The sequence below is a fragment of the Mauremys reevesii genome, linkage group 16, assembly GCF_016161935.1.
Source record: "Mauremys reevesii isolate NIE-2019 linkage group 16, ASM1616193v1, whole genome shotgun sequence".
NCBI classification, from domain to species: domain Eukaryota; kingdom Metazoa; phylum Chordata; order Testudines; family Geoemydidae; genus Mauremys; species Mauremys reevesii.
The window spans coordinates 6,014,656-6,039,482 of record NC_052638.1 but is presented as its reverse complement, the minus strand read 5'-3'; the positions used below and the strand labels follow the sequence as shown (position 1 = coordinate 6,039,482).

Here is a 24,827-nt window from a genome sequence, read left to right as displayed (position 1 = left end):
CTTTGTAAGATCCATGGTGGTGAGGTAACGAGCGCCTCCCAGTTTGTCTAGGAGCTCATCAGGCCTTGGCATGGGGTAGGCATCAGATACGGTGATGGCATTGAGCTTTCGATAGTCCACGCAGAACCGGATCGACCCGTCCTTCTTGGGGACCAGCACCACTGGGGAGGCCCAGGGGCTGGCGGACAGTTGGATCACCCCTAAAGCCAGCATGTCCCTGACCTCCCTTTCCAGGTCCTGGGCAGTCTTCCCGGTAACCCGAAAAGGGGAGAATCATATCGGGGTGTGTGCCCCAGTCTCCACCCAGTGAACAGTCAAATTAGTGCGCCCAGGCTGGTTGGAAAACAACTGTCGGTACAGATGCAGCACCCCTCTGATCTCAGCATGCTGGGCCGGGGTCAGCTGATCAGAGAGGGGAATCGCCTCCAGGGGGGAACCAGCCTTTGTCCCTGGGAATAGATTGTGAAAGTAGAATGAATTATTGTAAAAATAAGAATGGATTAAAGAAATGTTGTATGTACCTTTAAGCAGAAATAAGAAATGTTGAAATACAGGTGCCAGGAAAAGAAACATTAGGCATAAACAATGGTGCTAATGGCGAAACATTAACAGAAGATGGGTAATAGTTAAGTAAGGAAATAAGATATGCATGCCTAGCCCAGGTAAACTTATCTGATTCTGCCTCCTTTGTCATCTTGTTAAGTTCTCACCCTTTTATCTGTATAAATAAGATAGTTTGTGTCTTGCATGGTGCTCACATTATCTGGGTGTCATTAGCAGAGCGCTGTGCTAATAAAACAGAGTGGTCTGACAAACTGTGAGTCCTGAGTCTAACTTTGACAATTTGGAGGTTCCACCGAGATGGCAACCGTCTTCACTGGGGCTGTGTGATTCCTGACTGTTTTTGTAGGACGACCGTGGCAGCCGGCACCTGGGCATTTGGCCCGAGCTGTCCTCCACCAGAACAGAAAGGTGCATGACCACAGTGAAGTCTACGCCATTGAACCTGTTGGTTCCCACTCTGTTCTGGTAGGGATCCCGGGATCTGACATCAGGAATCTGGTCAGGTAATTATTTCTGTGTTTTGTCCGGACTGAGGACTGTTCTGTCTCTGTGTCTATCCGTCTTCCTGTGGAGTGTTTGAGTCTGGGTGCCATCTCCGTCCGGGGATCGGCCGACCAAGGGGTTCCTGTCCCTGCGGTCTGAGTGAGTGGAATCTGCACAATTGCAGCCGCACCGCACTTTGGGTAAATCCCTGGGTGTGAAAGCAAGGGCAATTGAGGCAGTAGCCTGTGGGCTCCTTTTGTGTGTTGCACTGGGCATTGCTCTCACGAACCCGAATTTCCTTCTTGTGCGATTGGTGTGTGAAGTCCTCCTGTATGGGTAACCAGACGTCTAAGTCAGGACAGTTCCCTAAATGAACGCTGGCTCATTTTATATATTTAGGATGGGTCCAGGCTCCTGTAAGAAGGGTCCGGACTCCTGTAAATTTCTGGAAAAATGGTCTAGGCTAACTCAGGGGGATCCCAAAACTCAGTGGCCACTGTTAAAATCTTGGAACAAGACCGAGTGGACGTCTTAAAGGACAAACTCGGCCAACCTAAAACTAAATTGGCTAAAGAAGAGGTTAATTGTTTCATTCAGTGGTGGGAAGAGGCAAATCGTAGCTGGACAAAATCAAAAACTCGCCTCTCTCAAATATTCAAATAATAAGTTGAAAGCTTTATTAAAAGCCTCCTCTCCCACCACCAGACCGAGCGCTCCCCTTTACCCCGTTCTCAAAAACCCACCCTGGATCGATCCAACCCCCTTAATACTCCCATCTCATTGTAAAAAGGACAAAAAGCCCCTTGTTCTGTTCCCCTTTGTTGTCTGCCTCAAAAACTGATTCTTTAGTGTTCCACTAGCAATTCAGCAAGGGTGGGGGGGGTCTCCTCAACTAGTCCCCACCCTTCCTGGTCCCTTTCCTTGAACATTTATTTCAAAATTGTGAAGTGACCACAATATCACTCACAAACGGTTCATTGGAAAAAAAAAAAAAAGCAGGATCAGGCCCAGACAAGCAGGCAAGCAACAGATAAAGAAACTGAAAAACAGGTTGGAAGCCCTAAGGGCCTAATGTCAGGAGTAAGAAAAGCAGTAAGTGCAGGCATGAACCCCTGGAACAATACCTAAAATGGTGAAATCTGAGGTGATAAAGGTGTTATTTTGGGAGATAAACAAGTGATTTATGGAAAGAGAGTGAAAAGTTAACTCTACAAAGGCTGGAGAGAATTAAGCAGTTAAACTTTGTGAAAATGTTAAAAAGGACCATGTTAAAGAGAGAATTCTTGGTTTCTTTGCAGCCATTCTGAAGGGAAAATGGGCCCTTTTCCAAAAGAATGCCTGTAAATAATCCAAATATATATAGAGCTATGTAAAAACAAAGCAGTGTAAAGGAATAGAAAATGTGTATGTATCTATTTGTCTGTCAAAATGTGTAAAGTTCTAAGAAGCTAAACCAGCACATCTGGTTTGTAAAACTCCTGTTTTGTAGGTGTAAGATAAATTGGTTTTGTTTTTGTTTTTAATGCCACTAAAAATTCATTTGACTCTTAATTCAAAGTTGCAAAACTGACAGACCTTTTTGCAAGACACAGGTAATTAGTGTTGTTTGGCTTTGGGATTTAGCATTTAACCCTTAAGGGGTAACTTGATTCTTTATAAAATTTAAAATGTTTTTTAAATAAAAACCAAGTCATGGCTGCAATAGGGCAGTCAAAATCAGGAGAATAGGGAGAGATTCTGGAGTCTTTTTGTTTGGTTGGTGGTTGTTGTTATTTTGTAACAATAGCAGATAAGAGCTGTAGTGAAAGAATAAAAAAAAAATTTAACAGTGCCCCTCTGAAGCAACAGCAGAGGTGAGGTGCACAAAACAAAAAGAAGCAATGTTAAAAATACTGAGCCTTAAAATGGCTCTGTGTAATCAGACTGTCACTTTTGATAAGGGTACATAAAAACTCTGTAAGAAAAAAAAGAAACAGTTACATCATATGTAACAATTGATATGGCTAATGTTTAAAAAAAAAGTTGTAGTATAGAAGGAATGTGCTTTTTCCCTAGGACATGTGCAGTGTATATTGTAAAAAGGGGTAAAAGAAATACAAATGAAATATGCTACTGAATTAAAATCCTATTAGGGCTCCAAAAAGAGCCGCAATAGACTGTTTTCTTTTTCAGATCTCTGTGTGTTTTGTAAGCAGGAGTTGAAAGTGGAAACAAATGAAAACTCTGGTGAAAGTTGATTGTGTCCCTTTTAAGACAGAGTCTCTGAGCTCTGCTGATGGCTTTAAATCCAAAAGCCAAGCCTGTGTTGATGCAAATTACCTAACTGGAAGGTGAAAACTGCCAGCACAAAAGAAATTGCCTAAATAAAAAAAAAAAAAAAACATGGTATAACAAGATATCTTTAATAGATTTGACGCTAATGTTATTGTTAATATTAAACATTGAAATAAATTTAATGTTAGTAAGTACCCCTGTAACAACGTATAGTATGTATGATTTTTGGGAAAATCCTTTAAGGTAATATGGTAATGATGCTTCTCAGCTATTACCTGTGAATAAACTTAAAGCTTAACACAGCAGGAAAAACATTACAAACTTGGTCTGCTATATAAGAAGAAAAACTTGAGGTACACCACCTCATGAATTTAATAACTAAACAGTGGAATAATTTCCCCATAACCCTTAAAAAGTAAAAGCCATTAAAACCTGGCCTGCCTATATTAAAAAAAAAACAAAAACAAAAACAAAAAACCACAGGAAAATATGGGGGTAATTCCTCTGTTTTGCCTGCAATCAGCAAGGGTATTTGTAAAAGAAAGGAATCTTTTAAGCGACAATCAATGCCACCCTGAAAGGGGTAGAAAAATGTTTTTTGTCTTTTAGAAAATCAGAAATGAAAGTTAAAAAAAACATACTGCAATAGCTATGACATGTACTGAAATGCAGATATTTAGAACATAAAATGTTTTGGGTAATATAAAAAAAAATTAAGGTTTTAATACATCTGTTAAAGCAAAGAAAAAAATAATTGTTTAATACCTATCAATATAACTGGATGCAGTATGTCTCCAGTACGGTAAGACAAAATTTGTTAAGTGAAGAAATTGTTAAAATTGCACACCAACAGGCTCTGGAAGCAAAGAGATGGAAAGTTAGCCCACTCCACAGATTGCACCTGGGATCCTTCTGGCTACCTCAAACCTCAAGCCAATTGGGCTGGGGAGGAAGGGAAACTATTGGACACTAGAGGTTGTACCAAGTGAACTCCTCAAAAGTGGGTATGCTTATCCATGCCTGTTGCTCCAAAGCCCTGTAGTAAAGACATCTCACTAGGATCCTGTATGTGGGATAAAATTAATAATTAGGCCAAAGTATTGTATAATAGGCAAAGTGTGTGTTAATTATTGGAAAGAAGTGTTTTAAAAGTATAAAAGTGTTAGCAACCCACCAGTAGACAAATGTACATGTAATGTAAGTACTGTGTTTACCAATAATCACATTTACTATTTGCCACAACCAAAAAGTCTCAGCTTACTGTAAGCACTGATTTAGCTGAGTTCTCTATCAGTCTTGGCATTGAATAGCAAACAGTTACCAATTATCTGTGTAAAAAGGTAACAGTTCCTAAAAACAAAAACAAACAAACAAAACAATGTGGGAAACAGAACCATTCATATTATCTGGATGGACTCCCACAACTACTGGCATACTAATGTTACTACCCCTAATTGTTTTTGGTTTTAAATTATATGTGTTTAACTGAAATGTTTAAAATATGCTGGTGAATAAAACAAATGTATGCAAAGCTAGAGCCTCAGGCCCAAATCACCTCCCAGTATTTTTACTACATAAGAAGTGACACTGGCGATTGATAATCTTAGTGTCAAAAGGGGGATATGTAGGAGCTGGACTTTATAATGTATAATTTGATTTCATCCTACCAGCCACCCTTTTTAAATAGCAGAAAGAAATGACCCTCTGGGACTATAAGATTCTGTTTTCCCATATGCATTACAAATTGGGCCCTCTCTAACTCTTTGTTTTAAGATTTAGGTAGTAAGAGACAGGATTCTCTATTGTGTCTATGTTAAGTAAATTAGAGAAACATTGAAGGCCTGGGTCTCAATGTAAATTGTCTTGGTTAATTGTAAAACTTAGCAAGGTTTAATTTGCAATGCCTTTTTTGCGCAATATAAAATACTACTGTTTGTATTCTCAATCTGTTTGTGTGAATGAGGAATGAATGCATCAGGAAAAGATAAGGTGTGAAGGCCATTGTTATAGCCAGAGTCAAAGAAAGAAGCAAAAAGACTTAAAGAGTATCAAAGAATCATCAGGCACTGCTTACTACCCAGACGGCTGTTAAACTGTCTGGCATCCGCAGCATGAGTACATGCTTTGCCGTGTAAGAATGCACCACCCTCAGCGAACCAATCACCACCTCAGGACCACGCAGAGTCAATTTTGACTCCAGAAGATGACGTAGAGGAACAGCCTGCAATACCTTACAATCTACGTTCTCGTAAGGGTTGCCAGAAGCAGACGACTACCTAAAGCAAGGCCCAAGAAAAAGCAGTAGTGAGCCTAGCGCCTGCTGCCTGGTGGACATAAAACTGTGACTACAGTTCCCTCAGTTGAGGTTGTCAGAACCAGAAGGGCCCTGCCTCCAACATGTGGTGCCTGTTCCTCGGCTGTTGGTGTCTGAAGGTCTGGGGAGTCCACAATGACAATTCTTTTATCCAGCAGCAAGTGTGGATAGCTCAGACCCTTAATATTTCTAAATACTGGGTCTGCAGCCACATCCCAGCCCACTCTCAAACTGATGTTCCTGTCCTGGCTATCCCACTCAATTCCCCAGACCTCACTGGAGGACCTTGTCCGTTTAACACAATATGGAACAGTAATGACACCTGGGAAGAGACTATTGGCAGTTCCTTTAACTCACTTGGGGGAGTAATACACCAGGCCAAAAAAAAAAAGGCTCCTGAGGTTAAAAGAAGTAGTTAAAATAATGGCAAATAAAACTGGAGAAAGTTTGAGCCCTGGCCAAAGAAACAGGGGCAATCCGACAGGTGGCCTCCAAAACCGTCAGGCATTGTACATAGTGCTGGTGGCCAAAGGAGGGACCTGTGCTCTCATTGGAAAACAATGTTGTGTGTTTATACCTGACGATACCAATGAGGTAATAGATCACGCTAGCCACTTAGAACAAATCGCATATCTTCCCCATGAAGAGCCAAGTTCTTTATGGAAGTGCCTAAGTAACCTGTTCAATTTCTCTGGCATAGGAAACTGGTTGTTTCAGGAAGCCCTGACTATCCTGTTTGGAATCCTAATAATTTTTGTATGTTTTCAGTTAGTCTCCTGTTGTACCCAAAATTGTGTAAGGCATGCCACTCAGGTGACTGCCCCAGAACAGAGTGCTAATATGATGATTTTGAATATTGCTGATGAACAAAGAGATAAAGCGGTTAATATGTGGAACCCCGTAAAATTTTGGTCATGGCGTGAGCTTGACCAAAAGGAGGGATTGTGAAAGTAGAATGAATTATTGTAAAAATAAGAATGGATTAAAGAAATGTTGTATGTACCTTTAAGCAGAAATAAGAAATGTTGAAATACAGGTGCCAGGAAAAGAAACATTAGGCATAAACAATGGTGCTAATGGCGAAACATTAACAGAAGATGGGTAATAGTTAAGTAAGGAAATAAGATATGCATGCCTAGCCCAGGTAAACTTATCTGATTCTGCCTCCTTTGTCATCTTGTTAAGTTCTCACCCTTTTATCTGTATAAATAAGATAGTTTGTGTCTTGCATGGTGCTCACATTATCTGGGTGTTATTAGCAGGAGCGCTGTGCTAATAAAACAGAGTGGTCTGACAAACTGTGAGTCCTGAGTCTAACTTTGACAAGATCCACTAGAGGGTCATCCCCTGGCTCCTCCCAGTGCCCACACACGGCCAACACCATATTCCCCCGGTCATAATATGGCTTCATCATATTCACATGGTACACCCGGCGGTGATGAGCCCGGTTCGACAGCTCCACCACATAGTTTACCTCATTTAGTTGCTTGACAACCTTGAAGGGCCCTTCCCAGGCAGCCTGGAGTTTGTTTTTCCTCACGGGGATGAGAACCATCACCTGGTCCCCGGTGGCGAAGGCGCGGGCCCGCGCCGTGCGGTCGTACCAGACCTTCTACTTCCTCTGGGCTCGGGCCAGATTCTCCCTGGCCAGGCCCATGAGCTCGGTAAGTCTTTCCCGGAAGGTCAGGACATACTCCACCACCGACTCTCCATCGGGAGCAGCCTTCCCCTCCCATTCATCTCTCATCAGGTCCAGGGGCCCCCTTACCCGCCTTCCATACAACAGTTCGAAAGGCGAGAACCCCGTAGATTCCTGGGGTACCTCCCTGTATGCAAACAGCAGGTGAGGTAAGTACTTGTCCCAGTCCTGTGGGTGCTGGTGCATGAATGTTTTTAGCATCATCTTTAGCGTCCCATTGAACCTCTCCACCAGCCCGTTGGTCTGGGGGTGATACGCTGAGGCCCAGCTGGGTCGGACCCCACATTTCTCCCACAGGGACTGGAGCAGCTTCGACATGAAGTTGGACCCCTGTTCCGTTAAGACTTCCTGGGGGAACCCCACCCGGCTGAAAATGGTCAGCAGCGCATCCGCCACGGTGTCTGCTTCGGTAGAGGACAAGGCCACCGCCTCGGGGTATCGAGTGGCGAAATCTACCACCACCAGGATGTACTTCTTCCCTGACCGGGTCGCCTTGCTGAGAGGTCCCACCATGTCCATGGCCACCTTCTGGAAAGGTTCTTCTATGATGGGCAAAGGCCTCAAAGCTGCTTTCCCCACCTGCTGGCAGGGGTCACAGGATTGGCAGTACTGTCGGACATGGGTAAAGACTCCAGGCCAGTAAACGTTCTGTAGCAGCCTCTGCCTGGTGCGCCGGATTCCCTGGTGCCCGGCGAGGGGAATGTCATGGGCCAGGTACAGGGGCTTGTGGCGAAATTTCTGGGGAACCACTAGCTGCCTCCTAATCCCCCATGACTCCACTTCCCCGGGGGGAGCCCATTCTCGGTACAGGAACCCCTTCTCCCAAAGGAACCTCTCCTTACAACCTCTCCTCATGGTCTGCACTGCACTGAGGTCAGCCCGGTCCCTGGGCTTCTGCAAGGAGGGATCTTTCTGCACCTCGGCCTGGAACTCAGCAGCTGGGACAGGGATGGGGACCTGCTCTCTCTCACCGGCTGGGTCTGAGGCCGCAGCCTCTCTGGGTCGTGTCTCTGGGCGTTCCCTCCCCACCAGGTTAGGGTCTTGTGCCTCGGGCAGAGTACCTTCCCCGTTGTCAGGGTGCAGTGCCCTGCGCCGACTCTGACTACGGGTCACGATCAGGGTACCCCGGGCATCGCCTGGCCAGGCCTCGAGGTCCCCCCCCATTAGCACCTCTGTGGGCAAATGGGGGTGTACCCCCACATCCTTGGGGCCCTCCTTGACCCCCCACTTCAGGTGCACCCTCGCCACGGGCACCCTGAATGGGGTCCCGCTCACGCCCATCAGGGTCAGGTAGGTATCAGGCACCATCCGATTTGGGGCCACCACCTTGGGCCGGGACAGCGTCACCTCTGCGCCTGTGTCCCAGTACCCAGTGACCTTCCTCCCATCCACCTCCAGGGAAACCAGGCACTGTTTCCGGAGGGGCAGCCCCGTGGCCACCCTGTAGCAGAACCTTGTGTCTGGAGCATCCAGCCCCCCAGAGGCGCTGACCTGGGGCCCTCCTCCCTCCTTTCCAGGTGGGACGCTGCCAGCCCCCCTCTCTTGGGCATGTTGGCCCTCATCCCATTGGGTCTTTACCCAGTCAACCCTCTGCGGGTTGGGTCTGCTCGGTCTGTCTCTGAACTTGGGGCACTGGGCCCGTATGTGGCCTTGTTGGCCACAGTGAAAGCAGCCCATGTCTCGTGGGTCCCCTCGAGTGGGTCGGGTGGACCTGACGCTGGACGTTCCCCTTTTGTGGGGGTTCTCCATAGGGCCCCGCTGGGAGGTCCCATGGTGACTCTCTCTCTGCGTTGAGGCAGGCCTGTTCCCTCGAGGCTCCTCCCTGCCATCCCCTGCCCGATGGTCCACAAACTCGTCGGCCAGCCGGCCTGCATGCTGCGGGTTCTCCGGCTTCTGGTCCATCAACCACCGCCTCAGGTCCGATGGGCACTGCTCATACAGGTGCTCCAGTACGAATAGGTCAAGCAGGTCCTCTCTAGTTTGGGCCCCAGCTGTCCACTTGTGGGCATATCCCTGTGCCCGGTTGACCAGTTGTAGGTATGTGACCTCCCGGGTCTTATGTTGACTTCGGAACCTCTTCCGGTACATCTCCGGGGTCAGCCCAAACTCGCGGAGCAGGGCCTCTTTGAACAGGTTGTAGTCCCCTGCCTCCGCCCCTTTCATTCGGCTGTACACCTCCACAGCGGTGGAGTCCAGTAAGGGGTTGAGGAACTGGATCCTGTCTGCAGGGTCAACCTTGTGCAGCTCGCAGGCATTCTCAAAGGCCGTCAGGAAGGTGTCTATGTCCTCCCCCTCCTTACGCCGGGCCAGGAAGCTCTTATCGAAGCTCTTTGTAGGCTTGGGCCCCCCCTCACTCACCGCAGCTGGGGCCTTACTGTTGTTCAGCTGGGCCAGGGCCAGCTCATGTCTGCACTGCTTCTCCTTCTCCCTCTCCTCGTATTCGCGTTGCTTCTCCTTCTCCTCCCGCTCCTGCTGGCGCTGGGTCTCCTCGTGTTTACGCTGGTTCTGCTTCTCCTCCAGCTCACGCTGGCTTTGTCTCTCCTCACGTTCCCTCTGTCTCTCCTCATATTCCCTCTGTTCCTTATGTAACTTTAGCGCCCTCGTGGCCAAGATGGAGTCTGCTCTGCAGGCAGCTCTGGCCAAGAGACAGCGCGCGCAGGAATGCAGCAGGAGAAATCCCTTCCACCCCAGGGGCACCTGTTCCAAACCCCCCAGAGTGAACACACACCCCCACAGGAAAAGTGCAATGGATATAACAAAGGGAGATATTTATTTACAGAGGGCTGGGAGGAGAAAAACAACAAGGGGAAATATAGGGGGAGCAGTAAAACAGGGCTGCATTCAAACCAAGGCCCCACGGGCCCAGTGGTAGCACAGTCTGACAGGGCAGATACCGAGCAATGTGTCTGTACACAGTGTTCAGGAGGCCTGAGCAAAGTTCCAGTCCGGTGGTGAGTCTTGGGTGCTCCTGGTCGTCTTCAGCGCCAGTGAACTCTCCCCAGCAAACCCCTCCGGTGCCTCTTCTGCCGCTCTCTGCAAAGCCCCACAGAGCGGCCACCTCCCCACTTAACTATCTAACAGCCTCCCTCCTTATTCCCAGTGTGGAGTCACAAGCCCCAGTACTCACAGCCCCAGGCAGCTCCGGGCAGCCGTGATACTGGGTCCAGCTCTGGCCTGTCCTTCTCGGACGATTCCCCCCGGCACAGGACTTCTCCTGGCTCCTGTCCTGGGCTGTCCCCGATCGGGCTTGTCCTCCTTAGGCCTCCAGTAGGTTCTCTCTGCTTCCTTCCCCAGAGCCAGCCATGCTGCTGCTCCTCTCTCTCCCTCCAGCTCCAGCCCTGCCCCCTGGAGTTTCCCTCCTTTTTTCTTACTCTCCCCCTCCCCCTTTGGGAAAAAGATTTAAAGGGGCCATGCTCTCTAGACCCCAAAGGGGTTACACTTACGCTCCTCCAGCTCTCTCAGTTGTATCTCTCTCTCCAAGTCCAGCCGCCTGCGCTCCACGGAGGCCGAGCGTCGCCGGGACGATCCCCGGCTGGGGGGTGAGCTTCGCCAGGCCGATCCCCTGCTGGCCGGGGGGGTCACGGTGCCCTCGGTAGCTGGGCTCCTCCTCCCCCTCCCCCTAGGCCTAGGGGTGGGAGGTCTCAGGGAGCCCTCAGCGGCCGGCTGACCACTCCCAGCGGGGACAGACACTGGTGCCTGCGCTGCATCTGCCCGGCTGCTTCCCTCAGAGACAGGGATCGGTTCATTCCTGCGATCTCCCTCCTCCAGCCGGGCAATCAGCTGGGCCTTGGTGAGCTTCCCACAGTGCAGCCCCCTCTGCTTGCACTGCTCCACCAGGTCGCACTTGCGCTTCTTGGCATACATCTTCCTGCTGGCCGCTCACAGGCCAGGGTGCTCGCCGTTCCCCACGGGTTCCAGGGGGACCCCTAGTGTGCCAGTCCTTCAGGTCACCACCTCTTTGCCAGGGTCAAGCTGCAGACTCCTCCGCCCCTGGGATCGCTCGCTGTGATCCCCTGGGTGACCCTGTTACTGCAAAGTCCTGCTCTCTGGTCACACTCTGCTAGGGGTTAATCACCCTGCAATCGCCCCTTCGTTTTACTGCACCCCAGTCACTTACTGCGGGAAGCGCCGTCCACGGGGTGCAGTCATCCCACTGCTGGCACCAGTTGTCATGGAGTGTGGGGGAGTCTGGCCCTGCGCCCCTCTTCCTGGACTCACAGTGACTCTCAGCCAGCCAGTAAAACAGAAGGTTTATTGAACAACAGGAACACAGGATACAGCCCAGCTCGTGTTCAGAGCCAGGACCCCTCAATCTGGCCTTTCTGGGGGGTTCAGGGTGCTTGGATCCCAGCCTAGGATCCCCTGAAAACCCACCACCCAGCTCCCAAACTGAAGACTGACTCCACTCCACCCTTCCCTTTGTCTAGCCCCAGCCAGAGGTGACGACCTCCCCTCCCCCAGGCCAGGTTCATGTTACAGCTGAATACCTGGCTCTCACCTATCAACCACACAAACAGTCCCTACTCCATCACAGCATTACAGCAAGAATCCCACATCATGTCTGGGAAAGCGCTGGTGTCGAGTGAGGGCAGGGCGGACAGCAGCAGCCTTCAATTGGGAAAGGTTAGAAAACTTCTCAAAAATAGGATGAACTCCCCAAAGGTGACATAGCTCCACTGGGCAGATACGGGTCTGAGAGCATTAGTTCAAATCCTTTTGGGGGAAAGGGGTGTGGGTGAGGGGGGTGCAGTCCGCAGCCTGGAGGAGGAAGAAGCCTCAGGATCCAGGGACCAGCAATCTACCCCTGTCCTCTCCCCAGGAAAGTCCAGCAAAGTAGCAGCCTGGGGTAGTGCAAGCCCAAGGCATGGCAGGGAGCGCCCACCAGGCGCAGAACAGGGTGTGCGAGCCAGGCAGAGCAGCCCCCGCCACGGGCTGTCGACATCAAAGGAGCTCAGGGGAGGGGCTGTGTGACCACACACACACACACACACACACACACACACACACCCACCCACCCACCCAGCTGGAGCCCAGCTCAGGGGTTCACTTGATGTCCACCGGGGGGAGCCCTCAGCCCTTTATAGACACACTGATAAATCCATTGGCAAACTTTGCAAAATTATTCGTAAAATTATAACATGGTCCACAACTCGGTGGAGGGGGGGGAAGGTGCCCCGCCATCCCTAAATGGCCGCCCTCATCAACCTCCTTCTTGAATCGGGACCCCAGAACTGGCCACAGGGCTCCAGCAGCGCCGAATACAGCGGTAAATAACCGCTCTGCTCCTGCTTGACACAGCCCTGGTCATGCAGCCAAGGCTCCTTCGCCCACAGCATCCCCCTGGGAGCTCCTGCTCAACAGCTTATCCCCCATATCCCCCCTGCCCCCCACCCCAAATCTTTGTCAGAGTCGCTGCGTCCAGGATACGCGCCCCCGTCTGTAGGTCTGGCTACGTCCTTTGTTCCTAGATGGACACGTTCACATTGAGCCGTTTGCTTGCGACCAGCTTCCCGGACGACCCAGACTGCCGTGAATCAGGGCCCCGGCCTCTTCATTGTTTGCCACTCCCCCAGTGTTTGTGTCATCTGGACACTTCACCAGTGATGATTTTGTTTTCCAGGTCCTGGGGCACCCTGGCAGGGGCTGTGCGAAAGGGACCTCTCAGAACAGCCCCTGCACGCCCGGGGCCTGCCCAAAGCCCACAAATCGGGGGCCCGCTTGGGGCAGAGGAATAGCAAAGGGAGCTGCGTCCAGCGCGGGGTAACAGCCCGGGGTGCCAGCAATGGCAGAGGGCCTGGCGCGCTGGATCGGTTCCTTCATTTGGGCTGGTTGTCCCGGCCCCAGCGGGAACCCTGGAATGCCCCCAGGGTGACAGTCACTGACTGCAGCGGGAGCCGGCCCGGGGACCCCTTCCCTTCATGTAACGGGCCTGTCACACCCTGCGCTGAGCCGGCCCAGCTGTCACGCTGCCCTGCAGGGGCTCACGAGCACCCCCCTCAGGCAGGCTGTTGTGAGCCAGGGCACAAACCCCGCACTGGCTGGGAGTTCGATGCACAGGCGGTGGGTAGAAAAGGCCAGGGACGGCGAAGCCTCCCCACACAGCGTGCCTGCAGCCTGCCCGCAGCCCTTGGAGCGCGCCATCGCCGAAAGGGTGGGAGCCCCGACTGGGGTTCCAATCACGCTTCCCCCCTGAGACCCCGGTCCCACTTGGCCTCTTCCCGTCCCAGCTCCGCCCGCATGGGAGCCTCGCGGGGGAGGGTGAAGAGGCGCGCGTGGGCGGCAGGCGGGCGGGGGCGAGCACGAGTGGCTGGGCTCGGGGAGGGCTTAGGGGAGGGGGCAGAGGCTTGTGAGCAGCCGGCTGGCAAGCGAGGGGGGCTGGGGCGAGAGGAATGCCCGTATGAGTGGCTGGCTGGCTGGCTCCCGGCCGGTGGGCAGGGAGGGCTGGGGGGAGGAGGTGCAGAGGCATGAGCAGGGGGAGGAGGGGGTCTGGGGAAGGCGGTGAACAGGCGCGAGGCATGGGCAAGGGGGCCAGTGTGGGCAGAGCTTCTGGGGGGGGAGGCTGAGCAGGGTGTGGGCCTTGGGGGGCACTCTTGCACTCTGTCTTGCCACCCAGGTGAGCCCACCTTTGTGAGAGATGGTCCCCTACACCAAAGATCACAGCAATAGTCAGGTTACTTCCAGTCCCAAAGGACTCGTCACTTACCCCAGGACAATCGCACCTTAGATCTGACACCAAAGACAACGCTTGTAACAAACCATCGGCAGAGTTCTTAACAAGGGGAAGGAAATGCCAGAGGTCTTTACAAGGTTAAAGCAGGTAAATACACACACAAATGAGTTACACTCTTAATTGGCAAAGAGTAACAAAGCTTCTATAATAAGCAAGCTGTATATGTCTCTTAGGGCTGACCCAGGCTAAACACTGGGGATCTCTTGCTTATGCCTAGAAACCTTGGTCCCCAGAGTCCAAGCAGCATCGAGATAGTTTCCCCTTGTCAAGGAATAATTCATTAGCACATCTCTGCTGCATGGGGCAAGAGCCATTAACAGAGTCTTTTGGCCGCTGATGTTCCCCGACAGTTGGTCTGGTGTCGCTGGGCCGGCTCGGCTGGGCAGAGGATCACACCTTTTGTTGGCAGCCAGCATTTCACACTCACTCACGTCTCTCTCCTGGCTGGTGACTCCCAGCTCTGGGGGCTCCCAGGGCAAATGCTCAGCAGTACTCAGTGTGGGCCACAGCAGTTACATGAAATTAACGCAGGCAGCAACTCACAAGCGCTCAATGACATCTGAACCCAACGCTCGTTTTCATACTGCCAATGCCATCGGGGTGATGCCTGCTGGATTTGTCACTAGCCAAGTGAGGCATGGGCAGATTAGAGATTTGTGGGGCCCTGGGCCAGAGCAAGTGGGGGCCCCCTCTCCCCTCTTCCACCAACAGTCCCTCCGCCATGCCCTGCCCCCATGCCCCAACCCCACTTCCTGGCAGGAGCACCAGGTGGCTGGGTGGGTCAGGGCATGGGGGTACCCATTTTTCCAGGGCCCCCCAATTGGCCAAGGCCCCATGGCACAGGCCCCATTGGCCCAGCAGCTAATCCGCCACTGAGCATGGGGACTTTGGTATAAGCTGGTGCCTGCTTTGCCAGCGACACACCAGGTCCCTGAGCACGCAAACCCAGCAGAGCTGGCTCGGCCTTGAGAGTTCGCAGCCCCTGGGAAGATGGTGCCACCACCACCTGCTCCCGCTGGCCAGCGTGAGGCCTCCACAGGTGCACTGGACATGAGCCAGAGAAAACCAGCCCAACGCCAAGGCTGCTCTGAGCTGTCCTGTGCCAGAGAAGCTCTGTGCCACTCTCCACCTGCCAGGGGCCAAATCGGGTGCAGGGGGGTGTCCGAGTGAGCAGAGCTGTAACTGTCCTGGTGGAGGAGATCTGTGCTCGTGCCAGGACGCTGTGCCAGGCCCAGTCAGGGCAGGGACTGGCCAGGCTCCCCCATGCAGCTCGGCCAGGCATGAGCCCTGCCCCAACACCCACAGATCTGCAGCTGTCCCTTGGTCCCAGCCCCTTGCTAGTCCAGCCCTGGGCACCCTCACGTCTCTGCCAACGCCTCTCAGACCTACCCTGCCTGCCCCCTGCTAGTCCAGCCCTGGGCCCAGCTGGTGAGACTCTGCCAGTCATACCCCATGTGCCAAACTGAGGGCTAGGCCGAGACTTCCCCAACTCATTTCACACGTGTCCCAACCCCCATGTCAGGTGGCAGGGGGGTGGGGCTGGGAAGGGGCAGCCTGCCGCCAGCTGTGGGTAGCTGCATGTGATCATTCCCCTCTATTCAGCACTGGTGAGGCCTCATCTGGAGCACTGTGTCCAGTTTTGGGCCCCACACTACAAGAAGGATGTGGATAAATTGGAGAGAGTCCAGCAAAGGGCAACAAAAATGATTAGGGGGCTGGAGCACATGACACATGAGGAGAGGCTGAGGGAACTGAGATTATTTAGTCTGCAGAAGAGGAGAATGAGGGGGGATTTGATAGCTGCTTTCAGCTACCTGAAAGGGGGTTCCAAAGAGGATGGATCTAGACTGTTCTCAGTGCTAGAAGATGACAGAACAAGGAGTAATGGTCTCAAGTTGCAGAGGGGGAGGTTTAGGTTGGACATTAGGAAAAACTTTTTCACTAGTAGGGTGGTGAAGCACTGGAATGGGTTCCCTAGGGAGGTGGTGGAATCTCCTTCCTTAGAGGTTTTTAAGGTCAGGCTTGACAAAGCCCTGGCTGGGATGATGTAGTTGGGTTTGGTCCTGCTTTGAGCAGGGGGTTGGACTAGATACCTCCTGAGGTCCCTTCCAACCCTGAGATTCTATGATTCTCCCCTGGACGCCCGCCCCCAGCCAGCCGACGGCGGCTCCTAGCAGCGCACGTGGGGCAGCGGGGGCAGGGAGACGCTATATTTGGCTTGTCACTGTCAGCTCAAGGCCTGGGTGGAGCAGGTGGGGCAGACACCCAGCCCTGCTCCGGGCGTGACTGGTGGTCTCAGGGCACCCAGCGGGTATAAAGCGTGTGGTTCTGGCAGCCCGGCACAGCTGTGAGCACTGACCCAGCATGGCTTTCCTGCACGCGGCTCTCTGCCTGGCCCTGCTGGCAGGCGCCTCTGGTAAGTGATGCCCATCTGCGGGCGCTGCGGCTGGAGCCTGGCTGAGTGCAGGGGCAGCGCCCTGCCGCTGGGCCGCTCTGGCTTGGACCTGGGGGAAGCTACAGGAGCTGGGTGTAGCCACTGAGCCGGGATACCGAGCCTGGGCTACGCGGGCAAACGGCCAGTCTGCCCCTTTGGGCTGTGAGGAGACAGCTCTGTGGGACCCCACGGGGCAGTGCTGGGTACTGCTGCCCTGTCAGCGCCAGGGGCCTGAGCAGCAGCTGTTCACACAGACTGGGTGCCAGAGCCCCCCCCAGCTGCACTGCTGTCCGAGAGGACACTGCCAGAGGGGCTCCCTCACTCTGCTCAGCCAGCTGGCAGGGGACCAGCCTTCCTGCTGTGCCAGCAACGCCTACTGTGCACTGAGCCCCACACTGGGGAGACTGGCACAGCTGCTCTGACCCAGCCAGGATCCCACCACCGATGGGCGGCGTGCCCAGACCCCCCAGGGACCACCAGCCCCACAGGCAGCTCGCCCAGGCCCCCCAGGGACCGCCAGCCCCACGGGCAGCTCGCCCAGACCCCCCAGGGACCGCCAGCCCCACGGGCAGCTCGCCCAGACCCCCCAGTGATCACCAGCCCCACGGGCAGCGTGCCCAGACCCCCCAGTGACCACCAGCCCCACGGGCAGCGTGCCCAGGCCCCTCAGGGACCGCCAGCCCCCAGGGTGACTCGCCCAGACCCCTCGGTGACCACCAGCCCCATGGGCAGCTTGCCCAGATCCCCCAGTGACCGCCAGCCCCGCAGACAGCTCGCCCAGACCCCTCAGGGACCGCCAGCCCCCAGGGTGACTCGCCCAGACCCCTCAGTGACCAGCAGACCCCCGGGCAGCTCGCCCCTGCAGATTGGGACTGGCCTGAGCCCTGCAGTGCTGCGGGGGCCGGCGGGCTGCTGAGGGAGCTCGCTGCACACTGAGCAGGGCTGGTTTTCCATGTCCAGGCTGCGGCGTCCCTGCAATCAAACCAGTCGTGAACAGCTTGCAGCGAATCGTCAATGGGGAGAATGCGATACCCGGCTCCTGGCCTTGGCAAGTGTCCCTGCAGGTAACGCTCGCTCCTCACGGCGCGGAGCCCAGCTGCCCAGTCTGACATGCGGCGCAGCACACACCTCGCAGTGGCTCGCAGGGGCTGGGTCAGTGAGCAGGGAGCCCCCAGGCTGGGCTGCCCCATCACTCTTCTAAGGCCATGGGCCAGCAGGGAGGGCCCGAGCCCCCCATCCCGCGTGGGGCTGGCGTTGCTGCTTGCCTGAGCCCTGCCCTCCCCACCGCGAGCAAATGACCCAATGCCCACTTCTGCCAAAAGCGGTTTGGACGGCCAGGACAGGGCTTAGAAAAGGGGGCTGTCCCGGCCAAACGGGCCGTACGGTCACCCTAGCTCAGAGATGTTCACAGGGTGGGACATTCCAGCCGTCAGGGTCTCTGCTGGGGGCTCAGCCCAGGCTGGGACCCCCCAGGGATGTTCTGATGTGCGGGTTCAAGGGCCTGACTAATCCACGAGCCAGTTCAGCCCCTGGAACGAGAGCTAAGTGCTGCCTAGGGCCCAGGAGCGGGAGCAGCCTGTGCGTGGGGCGTCCCCCGGCCTAGCTGGGCGTTTCGGCTTAGGAAGAAGAAACCCAAAGCGGTTTGGCTGGTGCAGACACCCAAGCCTGGGAAGAGCCCCCCCCCCCCCCCCCGCCCAGAGTGCGGGGAGTGGGGGAGAGAGAGCAGGGGGGCAGCCAGGGCTCCGGGCCGGAAGACCAGGGGCTGCCCGGCCCAGTTTGCTGCAGGGCGCTCCCCTCCTCCGCACTGCCGCCCCCTACAGGGTGGCCGGAGCGGCAAACCGAAAAAAGCCAACCTTGCTCAGCTGGTGCCTGGAGCCGGCCCTGACTGTGCACTGCAGCTGGGCACGCCCGGCCAGGCTGGGACTGATGAGTGCTGAGCCGGCATGTTGCCCTGGGCCTGGCGGGGTCTGCAATGGCTGGAGTGGGATCCCCAGGGACCCCCCATGCCCTGTGGGCACCAGGCCAGGATCCCAGGGACAGCCAGGAAGGAGGAATAATGGAGGGAGCCGGGCCCCATGCCCAGGGGCCGGACGCTGCTCCCAGCCTGCGGATCAGGATGGGGGGCAGGGCACAGAGCGCAGGAGGATCTGGGTGGTATTTTGGCTTGTGGTGGTGCCAGCTACCCAGAGGCAGAGGCTGCCAATGGCAGGCTAAGTGCCAACCTGCAGGCAGGCAGCTCAGGGTCCCCCAGACCTGGAGCGCTGGGCAAATGCCAGGGTAGGTCCCTCAGCCCGTCGCAGACTCCCTCTCCTCCCGCCATTCTCGTTCCAGGACAGAAACGGCTTCCACTTCTGCGGTGGCTCCCTGATCAACCAGGACTGGGTGGTGACGGCTGCGCACTGCGAAGTCAGGTAAGGAGACGGTGCCGCAGGCCAGGCCAGTTGCAAGAGCCACTGTGCATTGGCTGGTGCCATGGCTCTGCCTGGGCACAGGGACAGCCCCACTGAGTGACACCCCCTGCCGCTGCCCCACACCCAGCCCCAGCATGGCAGCGGGGCACCGTGAGCTGAGCAGAGCATGCCTGGGGCATGGGGGAGCTGGGCACAGAGGCAAGATCGTGGCTCTGCTCCCCAGGTGAGCAGAGGGTTCCAGATCCTGGGCATTGCCTGGGGGGTTGGGAGGTAGGGAGGGGGACCGCTACCTGGTGCTGAGGTTGTTCTCCTGGGAAGCCAAAGAGCCGACCTGCCCCCTGCCCTGGGGCTGCCCCTGCCACAGCCCTTCCTGCCAGTTCCCTGCTGCCAACCCAGGGCCTGAGACCCGGACGCTGTGCTACACCCGCCGTTAACAAACACCCCTGCTGAGCCTCCCTGGTGTAGTAGGTGCAGGCCCTGATAAAGGCCCAGTTGAGGCCTGGGGCCATGGTCAAGCAGCCTTAGCTAAAAGCAAAAGGCAAGCTGGGAGCTGGAAGCCGGCCCTGCTCACAGCAGTTGGCGAGAAAAGACCCTGCCTGCACCTACTACACCTGGTGCCGTCTCCTCTGGCTGGAGCCTGGCCCCTCTGGGGCTCAGAGCTTGTGCCCCAGGGCAGCTCCCCTGGGCTGGGGCAGGGCAGGCAGAGGTGGCCCACTGGAGGGCACAGGGGATCCTGGAGCTAGTGAGGGCTCCTAGGGCGAATCCCCAGGGGCGGGCTCGGCACCCTCTGCCCAGGTGCCCAGCCCCACTGGCTCTCTCCCTTGCAGAGCCGGGACTGACTTTGCCGTCCTTGGGGAATACGACAGGAGCTCCAGAGCTGAGCCAATCCAGGTCAAATCCATTGCCAAGGTGAGTCACCCCCCAACACTATCTGGGGCTCTGCAGAGAGGGGGCAAGATGCTGGGCAGTCCCACAGAGCCCAGGGGTGGGGGGCAGGCACCCCAGCTCTGTGCCTGGGGCTGTGCCCTGCTGGGGGAAGAGAAGGGGCTGGCAGAGGCAAACCCCCTTCTCAGCACCGCTTGGTGGTGGCATGGCTGGGCATAGGGGCCCATTCTCCACCCAGCAGGGATGGGTGTAGGGACAAGCCGCTGGGCTGGGACTCTGCAGTCATGTTCCCTGCCCAGCTCTGCCCGGGGCTCCCTGGGTCAGGCGCCCTGCGCCTCCTGGAGATGGGCACATTCCCATGGCGATGGGAGCCATGGAGGCCCGGCCTGGAGCGAGCCCTTGGGGAGTGTGGCCCAGTCCCTTGTGCCCCGGGAGCAGGCAGTTAGTGAGGTGAGGGTGGGAGCTGCCTGGAGGCCCCATGCCCAGCTCAGCCCCGTCCCTCGGGGCAGCACTAGGGCAGGCAGGCTCCAGCGAGCGAGTGGGGCAGGACGGCATCGCACCTAGGGGAGCAGCGAGGGTGACACCGCGGTCCCCCCGCCCCCGGTGCTAAGGGCTGCTTGCCCCTGCCTCCCCCGATCCAGGTCATCCCCCACCCCTACTGGAACGAAAAAACCATTGACAACGACATTGCCCTGCTGAAGCTCGCCTCCCCCGCCCAGCTGGACGCCCGCGTGTCCCCCGTCTGCCTGGCCACAGCCAGCGAGTCGCTGGCCTCCAACCCCACCTGCATCACCACCGGCTGGGGGCGGACCAGCGGCACCGGTACGTACGCACAGCCGATGCCAGCCCCTGGGGGTGGGGGGCGGCTTGGACCTCGCCCACCCGTATGGGCTCCATGCGGCACCCAGCGCTGGGGCACCAGGCCAGAGCATAGCAATGCAACCAGCAGGCAGCTAGCAAGAACTTCTCTGGGTGGCGGGCTGCATCTGTCGGTCTCCACCCTTGGCCCTGATCCGGGGTTTCTTTCCCAGCGAGCAGTGCGGCCGTCCAGCTGCAGCAGGTGTCCCTGCCCCTGGTCACGGTGAGCCAGTGCCAGCAATACTGGGGCAGCAGGATCACCAGCTCCATGATCTGTGCTGGCGGGGCCGGCGCCTCCTCCTGCCAGGTAAAGATCTGTAATGCCACCCACAGGGCGGGGGGGCGGGGGAAGGGACACAGCAGGGTGTGCAGGTGAGGGACACAAGGCAGGGGCACGGGTTTGGGTGGGCAGAGATGGGTAGGGGCACAAGGCAGGGTGGCTAGAGGCGGGGGTTGGGCACAGAGCAGGGTGGGTAGAGGAGGCAGGAGAGGTACGGGGAGGGGCACAAGGCAGGGTGACTAGAGGAGGGGAGGGTACAGAGCATGAGGGGGATGGACACAGAGCAGGGTGGGTAGAGGAGGTGGGAGGGACACACAAGGCAGGGTGGATGGCGGGGAGGGGCACAGAGCAGGAGGAGGGAGGGCACAGGGCAGGGTAGGTAGAGCAGGTGGGAGGGGCACAGGGCAGGGTAGGTAGAGCAGGTGGGAGGGCACCGAGCATGAGGCGGGAGGGGCACAAGATAGGGTGGGTAGGGGAGGCGGGAGGGGCACAGGGCAGGGTGGGTAGGGGAGGCGGGAGGGGCACAGGGCAGGAGGTGGAGGGGAAGGGAGAGGGGCACAGGGCAGGATGGGTAGGGGAGGCAGGAGGGGCACAGGGCAGGAGGTGGAGGAAGGGGAGGGACACAGGGCAGGATGGGTAGGGAGGTGGGAGGGGCACAGGGTAGGGTGGATGGGCGGGGAAGGGCACAGCATATGGTGGGTAGGGAGGCGGGAGGCACAGGGCAGGAGGTGGAGGGGACGGGAGAGGGGCACAGGGCAGGATGGGTAGGGAAGGCAGGAGGGGCACAGGGTGGGGTGGACGGACGGAGGGAGGGCACAGGGCAGGATGGGTAGGGAGGGGGAGGAGGGAGGGGCACAGGGCAGGGTGAATGGGCAGGGGAGGGGCACAGGGCAGGATGGGTAGGGAGGCAGGAGGGGCACAGGGCAGGGTGGATGGGCGGGGAAGGGCACAGCATATGGTGGGTAGGGGAGGCGGGAGGCACAGGGCAGGATGGATGGGCGGGGAGGCACAGGGCAGGGTGGACGGGCAGGGGAAGGGCACAGGGCAGGATGGGTAGGGAGGCGGGAGGGGCACAGGGCAGGGTGAACGGGCAGGGAGAGGGGCACAGGGCAGGATGGGTAGGGGAGGCGGGAGGGGCACAGGGCAGGGTGAACGGGCAGGGGAGGGGCACAGGGCAGGGTGGGTAGGGGAGGCGGGAGGGGCACAGGGCAGGAGGTGGAGGAAGGGGAGGGGCACAGGGCAGGATGGGTAGGGGAGGCAGGAGGGGCACAGGGTAGGGTGGATGGGCGGGGAGGGGCACAGCATATGGTGGGTAGGGGAGGCGGGAGAGGCACAGGGCAGGATGGATGGGCAAGGGGTGGGGCACAGGGCAGGGTGGGTAGGGGAGGGCATGGGGCACAGGGCAGGGTGAATGGGCAGGAGAGGGGCACAGGGCAGGGTGGGTAGGGGAGGCAGGAGGGGCACAGGGTAGGGTGGATGGGCGGGGGGAGGGGCACAGCATATGGTGGGTAGGGGAGGCGGGAGAGGCACAGGGCAGGATGGATGGGCAGGGGGTGGGGCACAGAGCAGGGTGGATAGAGGAGGGCGTGGGGCACAGGGCAGGGTGGACAGGCGTGGGGAGGGGCACGGACGGCTGGGCCAGAGATGGGGAGGATCCCTCTGGAGCCCCTCACCCCCACTCAGCTAGTGCCCCAGGGAGCCCTCCCCCTGCCAGTGCCCAGGCACTGCCTCCTTCTTGCACTGGGCCCTGGCATGGTGCCGCGTCAGCCCCGCTCTCTTGCCAGATGGACTCGGGCGGCCCCCTTGTGTACCTGAAAGGGGGGGCCTGGACCCTGATTGGGATCGTCTCCTGGGGATCTAGCAACTGCAACATCCAGACGCCCGCCGTGTATGGCCGAGTCAGCGCCTTCCGCACCTGGATCGACAGTGTCCTGGCCTCCAACTAGCGCCCAGCTGGCAGAGACACTGCTGTGGAGCGCCAGGGAGAGTGGGCAGTGCTGGCCTGGGCCCGCGGGCAGCTGCTCGGGGCCCTGGGCTGAGAGCCCGGCACTTCCCCCTGCAGGCCCTGTACAAAGGAATAAAGGGCCTGTCTGTGCAGCCGGTGTTTTGTCCAGCTCCTCTGTGCTCAGCCCCTGCAGCGCCGGGGGGTCCTGGCTACCCACGCCCAGCCCCACGCTGTGCCGGGAGGGACCAGGTGTGGGAGGAGCCTGGGGCAAGAGAGGCAGCTGGGGGGTTTCAGGTGAGACCTGATCCTCTGCCCTCTCTGACAATCCCAGCGCGGCGCCCACCCCGGGGTCCGTCGGTCCCAGCGCATCACCCGCCTGCCCATCCCCCGGGGTCCGTCGGTCCCAGCGCATCACCTGCCTGTCCATCGCCGGGGGTCCATCGGTCCCAGCGCGTTCCCCACCTGCCTGCCCATCCCCCGGGGTCCGTCGGTCCCAGCGCATCACCCGCCTGCCCATCCCCCGGGGTCCGTCGGTCCCAGCGCATCACCTGCCTGTCCATCGCCGGGGGTCCATCGGTCCCAGCGCGTTCCCCACCTGCCTGCCCATCGCCGGGGGTCCATCGGTCCCAGCGCGTTCCCCACCTGCCCATCCCTCGGGGTCCATGGGTCCCAGCATGTCGCCTGCACACCCATCCCCAGGGGGGAGTCCGTTGGTCCCAGCACGTCGCCCGCCTGCCCATCTCTGGGGGTCCATCGGTCCCAGCGCGTCGCCCACCTGCCCATCCCTCGGGGTCCATCGGTCCCAGCGCATTGCCCACCTGCCCATCCCTCAGGGTCCATCAGTCCCAGCGCGTTACCCGCACACCCATCCCGGTGGGGGGGGGGGGGCCATCGGTCCCAGCACATTGCCCATCTGCCCATCGCCGGGGGTCCATTGGTCCCAGCGCGTCACCCGCCTGCCCATCCCTGGGGGTCCGTCAGTCCCAGCGCAGGAAGCCAGAGGGTGGGAGGCTTGGAACTGGGGTGGGGAGGGTTGAGCACCAAGGCGCAACGGTACCCTCCCATCCTGCCCCTAGGGCTGCCCAGCGGTCCTGTTCCCATGCAGGAGAGGGAGGGAAAAGGGTGCCCGCTTCTCCCCCCATGACACCCCTTACCACGCTCCCCACTTACAATGACACCCACCTGCAGGGGAGGTGACACTGGCTCCTTGCAGCCCCCGCAGTTCTCTGGGCACCAGGCGTGTGACAGTCACCAGCAGAACTCAACCTGGTGCGTCTGGCACCAAATCACGGGCCTCTGCCCCCAAACAAAACCAGGGACAGGCCCCAGCTCTCAGAGCCTGCTTCTGCAACCGGCTCAGCGGGACCAGAGCCAGCCCCTAGAGGAAACCCTGGACACACCCCAGGGCAGGGTGTTTACACCGCATCCCCTGCCCCCCCAGACACACACCCAGGCCAGGGTATTTCCAGAGAGCGCGCACACACACACACACAGGCCCTGTATTTACACAGCACTGCCCCCCCCCAATGCCCACAGGCCAGGGCATTTATGCCCCCTACACACACACTGCACAAAAGACTTTGTTGACTGCTTTCCCCACAGCCTGGAAGAGGGGACGTGCCCCTGCCCCATCACAGTGGGGGAAGACAAACATTCCTATGCTGCTTGAACTCTGAGGGGTGAAGGTTTCTAAGCATAAGCACGGAGTCCCCAGCTGCTTTGCCTGAGTTTCCCCTAGAGGATATGCAGAATCTGCTTATTAGAGTCTCCTCCCACTGGCATCAGTGCATTTATTTATACCAGAGCCAGGACCCAGCGCCCAGCAACCTGGAGCAGGGCAGGGTGTCCCAGCTTGGGGCAGGGGTGCCAGGCCTTCCCCAATGGGCAACGAGAGCAGGTCAGAGGAGCATGGGAAGGTCCTTGCCCTGCGGGCTAGTAGCTATGCACTGG

At 57.2% G+C, this 24,827-nt stretch overlaps 1 protein-coding gene across 1 annotated transcript; it reads left to right on the top strand.

Moving 5' to 3' along the window:
• The first annotated feature begins 16,428 nt into the window (after positions 1-16,428).
• Positions 16,429-23,029, top strand: LOC120384646 (chymotrypsin-like protease CTRL-1). The gene is made up of 7 exons (XM_039503622.1): positions 16,429-16,480; positions 17,459-17,562; positions 18,830-18,909; positions 19,737-19,818; positions 20,436-20,616; positions 20,826-20,959; positions 22,717-23,029. Exons 1-7 carry the CDS (start codon positions 16,429-16,431, stop codon positions 22,876-22,878), a joined length of 795 nt encoding a protein of 264 aa, XP_039359556.1. The 3' UTR covers positions 22,879-23,029.
• The last annotated feature ends 1,798 nt before the right edge of the window (positions 23,030-24,827 follow it).